General features: G+C 46.4%; 1 protein-coding gene across 2 annotated transcripts; it reads right to left on the minus strand.

Annotated features, from left to right (window-relative positions):
• Positions 1–310: 310 nt before the first annotated feature.
• GOLGA7 (golgin A7) lies at positions 311–7,661 on the minus strand. Of its 2 annotated transcripts, none has more exons than XM_030034575.2 (5): positions 7,477–7,661; positions 5,863–6,015; positions 5,407–5,508; positions 4,167–4,230; positions 311–1,591 (listed from the first exon to the last, which is right to left on the minus strand). In XM_030034575.2, exons 1-4 carry the CDS (start codon positions 7,585–7,587, stop codon positions 4,183–4,185), a joined length of 414 nt encoding a protein of 137 aa, XP_029890435.1. In that variant the 5' UTR covers positions 7,588–7,661; the 3' UTR covers positions 311–1,591; positions 4,167–4,182. The 2 variants fall into 2 exon arrangements, with proteins under 2 accessions (XP_029890435.1, XP_029890437.1); XM_030034577.2 differs by having other exon boundaries at positions 311–1,588; positions 7,477–7,657.
• Positions 7,662–11,337: the final 3,676 nt, after the last annotated feature.

Below are 11,337 nucleotides of genomic sequence, written 5' to 3' on the forward strand. Positions count from 1 at the left end.
CCCCGCACTGCGCAGGCGCCCGGCGCGGCACCGGTGAGCTCCACTGCGCAGGCGCCCCACCCCAAGAAAATGGCGGGGGCGGTGAGGTGACGGGAAGCACCGCAGCTGCGTGCGGTCAGGAGCCGTGAAAAGTTGCTGAAAAACAAAGCTATATTAACAGCGGACAAACCGGTTGCGGCTTAGGAACTGATCTTGAAACGATGCTGGCTCTGTTTGTTCACAACCGAGACCCTGCTACCGTAGGAGTAAAAAAAATCTCACCGCTAGTGCTACTGTATGCAAAGCAGTGCTATCAAGTATGACACAGACACAGTTTAAGAAAAGATTTACTAATCCATTAGTACTTCTGCCAATATTGCAACAGATGTGAAAGGCAAACACTGTTACAGTTTAGAAAAAACAAGTTTTATACAATTCAAATATTAAACAAATCTCAAAAAAAAAAAAATCAGTGGCTGAGTAATAAGCCTGGAATTTCAGATCCAGTATTAGCACCTACAGTACCACCAAAAGCCAAAACACTCGATCTGTTCTGCGTAAGTCTTCTCCTTTTCTAAATTCTTGGAATTCCTTCTACAGTTGGACAATGACGCTCAGAACCTAAGCCAGGACATCCTTGCTTTGATAAGGGAAAAGGATGTAAGAGAAAAATATTAAGCCAGCTTGGTTTGTAGGAACTTTACTTTTGCAGGTATTGCCGAGGAATGTTGATGCATGGGGGATACTAAATAATGCACAGTTCTACTTTTCAATAGGTGTGCCAGCAGACAGAATTAAGAAACCATCTTACACAACATCTAACAGTTTGTCAAATCAATGTTTTCCTATAAATTATATATAATAAATCCATAAAGAAACAGTTTTACACTTCACATTAATCAGAGTAGGGTAGGAATTGTTATGTTTATTGGTTCAGCATCCATTTCATTGTACTTACTGTTTTATCAATGAATAGACCCCCTCTTCTGGTGAGCATTGACAGATGCAATAACAGCACAGATACAGCAGTAGAAAAAACACCAGTATTAAAGTCTGGCTATTCCTCCCCCTTCTAGGAACAACCGAAACATTAAAACAAGTAACACTTTGCCTTCTGGTTTTCCACGAGAATCAGCACAGGAAACACAAAACGCTCGTTGCCTTGAGTCACTTCTTGCCAGGCAGAGGCACTGTGTATCCCCTCACTCCAATACTGAACTGGAGGGAAGGCCTTGTTTCTGGAAAATTCCCCACTCTGACTTGCAGCTTTCCAAAGCCCGATTGATGTACAGAAGGGTTCAAGAACTAGGGAGGAACAGCACTGCACTTACGTGACTAAAACTAGACTTCTGTTGCGCTAAGTGCCCCGTTTCTTTCAGAAGTGTATGTAGCTCTACCACTTCTGCTTTTTCTTGAAAAAAACTAAAAAGTGATCTCATTGCTTAAAAGTTTGCCACAAAATGGATGCTGACCAGCTAGGTCACCCCATGTGGAGCAGTTTTAGGAAGTTAGTCCTTGTAGTAGATGGCACTGTGGATCTGGCAGCAGAGAAAGGAATGATGCTCTAAAGTAGGAGGTAGGGGATACAGCAAGTCCACTGTTGAGCTATCTGCTAGAAAAGAAGTTTCATATCATTAGAAACTATTACTAGATAAGACCAACAAAACCCTACACAAACCTTTACATAGTTGTATTTCGTTATCTTAGGAGGTATGTAGCAGGAAAGGTAGGGTTACCACGTGCTGTGGCAAGAGTAGCAGGAACAGAAACCAACACTCTGGATTTCATTTGTTTAACAGGAAATAAAGACCTTTAGTTCTTTGTTTCTTTCTGCGTAACAGGCATAAATATTTCCAATCTCTTTTCTGTACACATTGCCAACAACCTAGACTTAGACTACCATCCCAGGATCTGCAGAGTACCTAAGACAAAGGAGCCAGTCCAAATTTGATCTTTTCAAAAGCAAAGATTCATGAAAGTTCAATAGGTATTTTGGAAACTTAGGGATAGTAATTTTGCAGTGCTGTACTGCATGCAATTAGCATGATCCTTTATTTTAGCCTCTCTCTTTCAAGCACCCTGAGCACTCTTTTCACTTTGTGACTCTGCCACACAGTATCACGAAAACTAAGTGCGTTTCAGCAACTTTTTTCAAGTTAAAGCTACCAAAAAGCTAGAGGTTGCTGGCCACTGTTAACTGAAAGCATCATGAGTAAAGATACCAGAGTGAGAACTAGAACAGCATCCAGCTGAAAAACTGCAATAAAAAGTTTTTGTACACTAGAATACACTTGGAGACAGAGTCATGCAAAGATTTTTTCCCCTTAAAACTATTGGGTAGGATAAGGTCTCAAATACAGTAGCAGATCTTAAGAATTTACACAGATGTTGCAGAGACCATTAGAAGTCCTAAGATACACCACCTATTCCTAGCCAGAGTCATATCCTCTACCACAATACAGTCCACGTTTTGTAGAGCCCACGTAGGCTGTGTTCATGAACAGATCATCCAGGACAGTCTGCAGGCTCCAAATGACTGGGAGGAGACAAATACCTGATAAAAGCTTCAGTTCCAGATCAGGCTTACTTGGGTAACTCATACTGCTTTCAAAACAGATGTTTACTGACCACAAATACTTGCAATTCATCAAACTATCCAGAACTTCATGATACAAGTCTTTCTTCATTTTAGAAATTTCAGTTGTTTGAACACTGACAGAACTAGCTTTTATGTAATTGCTCAAAACCCACATCACCTAGGAAAACATCCTGCAAGAACTGCTGTGAAATGAGTCATGACAAATGGCTTGTGCCAAATATATGCAGATGCAGTTGGTAAAACACAAACTTATTCCAACAGCAGAACACAAGTGCCATGCAATACAACAGATTCCCAAGTGCCAATAACCAGATAAAGAAGGGTATTTTGAGACAGAATTGGCATCTACAAGCGATACCAAGTTACAAGCCAGAGTTGTTTAGAAAGAGGTATGCATCAGCAAGAATCTTCACTGGTTTGCTTTACCAGAACTTCTTGTCACGGTTTGCTCCAGCTTGTAGTAGATTAATCTGGTTTATATGCACTGTAAATATGGGTCAATCATAAGCAGACTACCAAAAGAGAAATCCTAGAGACAGGTAGCAGAGGCAGGTTAGAAAAAGCACTGAAAGAATTTAGTAATACTACCAAGTATAGTAACTTGCATTTTCCCTTTAGGCTGTGTAAGGTTTGACTCTTAGAATATGCCATATTCTAAGATTCAGGACAGCAGATAAGATATTCTGTATTTATACAGTATCTTATCAAGTGTTTCTGAGCAGAAGAGGTTTGGAAGAATCCCACCACTTGGCACATGAAACTGAAGTGTCACCCCAGGCAACAGTAGTTCACTGTTCAGTCCCTTTGGAACAGAAAAGCTGCCATTCAACAGTATATAGAAGCAAATCTTCTACATACTTAGAACCAAGAAGGTAAAATCAATTAACTTTGGTTTGTTTAGGATTCTGGGGCTAATAATATTGACTTCTAGGCAAAATACAAGGGGATCCTTAACATGCTGTTGTTATGACCTTGATTTCACATGTGCTCGAAACACAGAGGCTTTTAAAATAGACCCTGGTCTGAGGTACCACTGAAAACATTAGAAAGGAAAAGCTGTATCATTCACAGCAGTATAGGAAGAGCAGGTGCCAGTATAGCACCATCAACAATTTTTCTTGAATATTTCTCTCATGCTATTAGTACGAAAACTGGAAATCCAAAATAAGCATTTAAATAGTGACCTATTTTGAAGCCTAGATTTAAGGGTTAGTCTTAAGTTTGTCTGCTTGGAACCTTATGACAGAAAGAGTTCACAAGAATAAAAAAAGATTCTTTTATCTACAGAATAGAGAACAATTTTGGACATGATAGAGCACAAGTAGGTTTATGTATATTTACACAATCAAGACCTGAATCTCTCTAAAGGTAAATCTGGTATCACCTGATCTGTATTAACACTCAGTAGCACAATGTCAAATATTGATATTTCCACTTATTCAGAAAAGCTAGCCCACACAAGATTTATGTGAACAGCCTTTAATTACATACAGTGGTGGGATAAATATTCTGTCTCAGTATGACAGAATCTACCCCTCTGAGCATAAAAAACAGGTTGGGATTGATCTAGGATAAGATTAACATGTACCTGAGACTCCACAGTTTTATCTTCCGCTGGTCATACCTCTGTCTTCATAAATGGTAATTTCAATCTGCACAGAAAAGCTGTTAGGGAAACATACTATAAAAAGATTATGAAAACATAACAAAAAAAAGTGGAAAAATGTTAAGATATTAGAACCTTTGATCCTTCTGCTTCATACCTGCTCTTTCAAGGCCAGTTTCAGAGCTACAAAGCAAATGGAACAGTACACATAAGAGATGCCCCGTCAGGTCAGATCAGTGGTCTAACCATCCCAGGACTGTTCTGACAACAAGACCACAAGATGCTGTGTATGGAGGGTTTGTGAGCCTTGCCACCTTCTGTTAAATTTCAGGAAAGGTTATGCACTAGACAAAAGTTAACACTTCCACAGTTCAGCTACTAAGTCACTAACCAAACTGAAAATGCTTTTACTCAAGTTGAGTAGTTTTTTTTCGAGGAGGCACATGCGCAGAAAAATGCAGAAAACATATGGAGAACAATGAAGTCATGTAGGTGACAGCTATAAGCTATTTAGACAAATACACAGATAACCCAACTGCAAGGAATCAGCCTTAGCATGCATTTAATTGGCATTCTGTGTTTCAGGTTGCTCCGGTTTCAATATTCTCAAAAAATTATGTGTTACTCATTCTACCCCTAGATTTGCGATGCAAGGTCTTTACAACTACTAAGGTAATAATTAGATAAAATGCCTGCAGTGTGGTTCAAGAGTTGAAGAAGAAAGGTTGAAATAAGCCACGCTAGAAAGAGCAAGTGCTAGGCTGGTATCAACTTACAGTGATGTCATATGGCGAAATCTTCACCAGAACCTGAGCTGAGGGTTGCAAATTAAACAACAGCCATCTCTTGCTTTCACATCATCAACTTCTATCCTACCAAGCTGGTCACTTTTTCTCCAATCAGACAAACTGCATTTTTAGAGGTCACTGAAATAGAGCAAGCACCTAAGTGTTGGGAGTACTCTGTTTATGCATACTGCGTTTTCAAGGAAGTCTCAAAGGATGGACTCCAATGCTGCATTTTCATTGTCTTTTGATGCAACAAATCTGAACGTACTAAAATCTGACCAGAGAACAGTACACAACGGAGAGTAACAAGACTAATCACATATTCTGCTGTATCACAGATCGAGCATGACCAGAGGGTGCCACACGGAGATAAACAGGTAGCACATCATAGATGGACAAACCAGAAGACAAATGTAAGAAACCACGAAGGATACAACTCTTAGTCCTCTTTCAATGGGGTCTGTCAGAAGGAGGCCCTGAGGAGCATAGATCTTCTCGTTCTGTTCCTGAATGAACTTGGCAATTTTCTTTAGAACCTGGTAACAGAACAGCACAGAAGCCACAGTTCCTTCATCAGGTTTCCCAACATTAGTCAGAGCCCCAGCAATATCACAGATATAGCAACATTAGGAGAACCTAGCATGCAACCAGAGACAGAACTTCCGTGCTTCCTCTGAAGTACAAGCAACCATTACATTACTCAAATTGACTAATATAGACAAGTCTGTCTGATGTATATGCAAAATCACTCTGCAGTAAGATTCAGAGTCTATAAGGAATTTGCACGACAACAGTGCAAGCCACAGAAAACCTACCAAGAAATAAGTCTTTGACTGAAGTCTGTAAGACATACTGCCTTCCAAGTAACAAGGTAAACAAAAGAAGTGCACCTTTTCATAATGTGTTTCCATGCACAAGAAGATGGTATAGGCAGTCAGACAGGCGAGACACCCTTCAAGGTAAGATTGGCCCCCAAGTTTTTCAGCTTCTGCATAGAGGTTATTCAGTGTTCGGACAGTCTCTTCAAACTGCTGCCTATCAATCTGCAAGAGAAGTCAAGTTTAGCTGTCATGCCCTGCACATTTCAGAACTCACTGATATCTTCAGATATCTACCTTCACTTATTGCTTATTTGCACTTCGACACTTTGCAGCCACTGTGTTTAGAGCCAAAGTCTGAAGGGCACTTTGAGTTACAGACCGGTAGTTCTTCATTAAATATCTGCCAAGTGATTAGACCAAGTCTGAATTCCAACACAATGTGAACACAAACCAATTAAGAGTAACATAACTAAACCAATGTGCAATTCAACTGGGGGGGTGGGGAGAGGGGCGGGGGGAAGCTTAATTCACAGGCAAAGAGATCTGCTAGATTAAAAGAGCAGTTAGGGAGTGGATTGACAGAGCTAACTCTTAATATCAGTAATGCCTTGCTGCTGCTGCAGTGCTGGTTAAACAAGGTCTCAACAAAACAATACAAAACAAAAAATCGAAGAAGAGAAGTGCAGTGAGAAAAAGAAAAGGCTTTAGCAGGGAGTGTTTGTTTTGCTATCAGTTGAAGATATTACATCTGACAGCATTAAACAAAATGAAAGTACTTGAGACGGTACTTGTGAGGCTATTGAACAGGCTCAGCAGAACTGGCTGGACTCCACAAGAGAGGACAGTGTTAATGCACGACAGTACAACAACGCCTGCTTTATTCTCACAGATATAATGAACACATTCTATTTTACTGCTACAAAAGACAGCTGCCTTTCTCAGGATTAAAGAAAGCACAAAACACCAGTAATTTCATAAACACTGAAGAGAAGCGTTTTTAACTATTTTTCGTGTGGCTTTTCACTGCAAATTAAAAGTGTTTGCTTACTGCAATTGATCAAAAATGCCATCTGGACAACAAACAATGCTTTTATGCCAAAAAATAAGCAATATCGAAAGCAGGATATGCCTTTAAACTTTGAAATCAAGCCTGTCTCACACTATGCATAGGGCTGTAACAGAAAGAGAGGATTAGAAAGCACTAGCCGCCTTAAACTTACAAGACAGCTGTGAGACCTTAGCATAGCACCCTTGGGGTGCACTGGAGGGAGAACTGTTCCCCGGACAGGGTCACGGCGGAAGAAACCCACCTCCCTCCCACACCCGAGAGGACGGCCCGAGGTAAAAGAGCGGAGGTTTGTGCAAGAGACCTCCCACGTGCTCCAGGAAGACGCGGAACGGGCCTACGGCCACGCTACTCCGTCAGGTCACTCCTGAACGCCAGCCGGGCGCCAGCCGGTTCCCGCCCGCCCGCCCTTACACCCAACGGCCCGGCGGGCGTACGCGGGGTCCAGCCCTTCCCACCGCCCCGCCGCCGAGCGGGCTCGAAGACGCCGTTCCCGCCGCGCACAGGGCGAGCTGCGAGCGCCAGCGGCCGCGGCGAGGTGAGGCGAAGCGAGGCGGGCGGCGGGGACCGGCCTCCGGGCAGCCCGGAGGGCTCGGAGCGGGCCCGCCCCACCTTACCCTGTTCTCCAGCTCGGGCGGGAACTTGCTCTGGAACTGACACCGCGTCCCGCCGCTGTAGTCGCGCTGGATGAACACCTTGCCCGACACGGGCGCCTGCTGCGGCCTCATCGCGCCGCTGCCGCCGCCACTAGCGGCCGCCGCCGCCCGCTCCGGTCCGCTCCGCTCCGCCGGCCGCCGCCGCTCACTTACGGCTGTCGCAAAAGCGTCGTGACGACTCCGGGCTGGGGAAAGGGCGGAAGTGCCCTCTGGCGCACGCGCCGCCGCCTCGCCCACCCTCGGGGAGCCGCAGTGCGCAGGCGCAGCTCCGACAGGCGGCCGAACGGCGGCGCCCGCGCACGTGCGCGCACCTCCTGCGTCCCATTGGCTGCGTGGCGACTTCCCCCCTCCCCTCCCATCTCGGGCGTGGTTACCCCACGTGCACACCGCGTGGTACAGCCCCGACCCCCTTAGACAGACGGTACCATCCTGCCCCCCCCCCCCCCGCGCCCCCCCCCGGCACGCAGACATGGCACCGTCCCGGCCCGCCGGGCCCTGTGGTGCGGAGCGGGGGGGGGCAGCCTGTGAGAGAACACCCGCTCCTCGGCCTTTACTGGCCCGGGTGTTAATTTCACGATGTTTTCGTAAGAATTGGAACCGGCGGCACGGAGCAGCCTTCACGCCGGCTTGATTCCGCCCTGGTTGTGCTGATAAAGACCGGATCTCGTTTCCAGGCCCGTTAACCGTTGACCTCGGGTAGTCCTGCTTCTGCGAGGCGTAAGCCAGGTCGAAGATCGTTCGGTTTAAGGAAAACCTGAACGCCATTCTTAGAAAAACCAGGCGAGCAGCTGGGGAAATTACTGACAATCTCAAGCCAGAATTTTGTGCCTTCTCTCTTCTCCCCAGTTTGAGGTCCGTCGTTGTGAGACGGGGCTGGGGGGGGGCAGCCGGTTGGGGAAACGGCGCCATTGCTGAGCCCTGCACGACACCGCCCCGAGCCCCTGCTGTCCCCGGCCCTGCTGGCACCGGGCCCTGCTGGGCTGCTCTTGGCCGGGGCTCGGGGAGGGGGCTGCGGGGCTGTACGGGAGCTGGCACGTTAACCTGGGCCTCCAGGCCAAACACTGTACTGGGGTGATGACCTGCCCCTTGGTCGTCGCAGAGTTTTGCTGCCTCCTCCTGTTTGTCTCCATGTAACGCTCTGTGAAGCTGCTTTGTCCTCCCGCCTGGGGACTACATGGGACAGGGCTGGACTCGTGGATCTGAGGCGTTGAGCAGCAAGACGAGGGCTGCGTGAGCAGCACCCCTCTGCTGAGGTCTTTTACCTTTGCGTGTAGAGCATTGCATTGCTGAGCAGCTTCAGAGCTGCGGTGATGGGCTTGAAAGAGCACGGTACGTTTTCCAGAGCCTTTGGGAGCCCAGCGGAGTGTGTTGTGGGCAACAGGACATGAGATTTGCAAAGAGATAGTTCAGTTTGAAAATTCTTTAGACAGTGGGAAAATTCATGTGCTGCAGCTAAATGGCCCCTGGATCTAATGACATTATCTAAAAACATTTTAAATGAACAAAAACATAAGGCGAAGGTGAACCTGCTCGGGAGGTGGAATGCTTCTGCTCGGTATAACAAGTGCCGTGGCCTCCACAAAACCCCTGAAAAAGGACAGTACCCTTTGAGCTAATTCAGAGACTAGGGGAACTAATTGAGGATTTCTGACGTCTCTACAGCAAGCTGTGCCCACAGGATTAAAAAAAAAAAAGCAGACACTAATTACGGGCACAATTACTGAGCCTGGGCTTCAGCACAGTCCTCAGCGAGTATTTTCTGAGGTCACAAACGAGAGATACTAGGAGCAAGCCTTTCTGCAAAAGCCGTCAGTGAGTTGTTTAGTGTATGTCTACATTAATTAATGAAGTACTTCCACAGAAGTACTGCAGGAGCTTGATGTCCAGTGGCAGCAAAGTCTTACAGACACACCATCGGCCAGAATTGGGAAACATGTCTTGGTTGGATCCTCCCTGTGTAATCCTTGTTCCTAATTCTGTGACTTGTGTATACGGAGCTGATCTCTTGCCTTCAGCATTCCTGAGAGTTTTTGTCTCATCTGGAAGTTGTGAAATCATAGATGATCAGAAGATACTGTTCCAAGGTTCAGAAGTTAGCTAATCAGTGACATGTTTATTTAAACAATTATTGGAAACCATCACTTGGTGAACAAAAATTAAAGGGAAGCAAGGCATTTGGGACATTCAGTTTCATTATATTTGCTTACTGCAGCTGCTCCTTCTCAGTCTGCTGAAGCTTCCACTTAGAAGATGATATACAGGAGAAGAGTTCCCAGGCATCCCAAGGAGGAATGAACTCAAGTGCAGACACGCTGGCCTGGGCGATGCTCCATCTCTACTGGGTCAGTGTCAGAGCAGACTGGAGGGCCTGACCTGCTTCCCACAAACCCGGGCACCGAGGCTGCTGTACCGGACGAGGAGGCGTCCCCAGACCTCAGCAAGGCTCACAGAGGGAGGACACGCTGCCAGGCCATGTGCCACGGCTGTGCGGGACTTGCCGGGAAGCCATGCAGGCAGGGAGGGGGTTTCCTGGGCTTGCTGCCTGTGGGACTGGGCGTGTGGGGCCGAGCCAGGCTGTGGAGCATCCCCAGCCGGCTGCTCAGACACTGCTCTGCTGGCATTTGTCCGCCTCTCCATGGATGCAAATTCCCTGGCTGCCTTGGCAGGCATTACCTGAAAACTGTCTCACTTCAAATCATAATGGGACTCGCAGAGTACTAGCGGGCATGAGAGTCCTGCCTTTCTGGAGCCAAAGCTGTAGGGGAAGAAAGGAATGTGCATGGGTGTCTTCCTTTGCCCAAGTGCCAAAAAGAAACCAATGCCCATGTTCTCCCTCACTGAGCAGCACGGCTTTCACCCATCACACTGCGGTGAGGTCTGTGGGTCACAGGCTCACCTTCTGTGCCCTTCATGCCCTTGCTGCGGTTTGTACAGACTACTTCTTCTCCCAAAACCTCTTTCCTCTTGCAAGGGGATGACAGAGTTCCCAGCCCTGGAACGCTAACCTTGAGCGAAGCGATAAAGCTGCAAACCCCGGGGATCTCTCAGCTCACAGGATCTCTCGGTCCTCGCGTGGCTTCGCCCCAGTGCTCCCGGTGTCCAGCTGCCTTGGGGCTGGCACGTAAGGAAGAGGAGAGCCAAGATCTCTCTGAGGTCTAGGGCTCTCATAAGCCACAGCACTGCTCTACCTCCTCCTTCTCACAGCAGCACTACCAGCTATTGAGCAAGACACAGATGTGCCTGTGCCTGGTAAGGGATGGGGCACATCTCCAGAGAGCAAAGATTTTGGGTTAAGCAGGAGACTAAGGCCTGGGAGAAAAGACATCATTTTACTGGTTAAGTCAGTCTTCCATTTTACCTCCAAAACTCTTTGCTGTCTCAGTTGATGGGAGCTCTGTTAATAACTTTCAGCGTGGGTCTGAAATTATTACGAATCGGGAAATAAATAAAAAATGTCCAATGTTTCAAAACTTGCTTGTGAGTCCCTCTTCAGCATGTGTATGTGAGAGACGCATTCGGAGGCAACCCAGCCTGTACTGGTCCTGCAGCGGAGCAGGCGTGGAGTGCATTCTGCTCTTCTGAACTGATGTGAGCCAAGATTTTATTAGGAATTGTTGGTGCACTTGTTGGCACATCTGCAAATGTACATGGAGCTGAGTGCCACAAATGCAAAAATGAGTTGACCTACCTCTCTTGAGGAAATGCTCCGTCTTCGTTAGTTCTTGGCATCATCCTGTTTAAAACACTTCCTGTTTTTTTCTGAATCTTTTTCATTCTTGCTGAGAAAAGGATTATGAAATTTTACAGTGCAGTAATAAACTA

The sequence above is a fragment of the Aquila chrysaetos genome, chromosome 13 (genome assembly GCF_900496995.4).
Source record: "Aquila chrysaetos chrysaetos chromosome 13, bAquChr1.4, whole genome shotgun sequence".
Taxonomy (NCBI): domain Eukaryota; kingdom Metazoa; phylum Chordata; class Aves; order Accipitriformes; family Accipitridae; genus Aquila; species Aquila chrysaetos.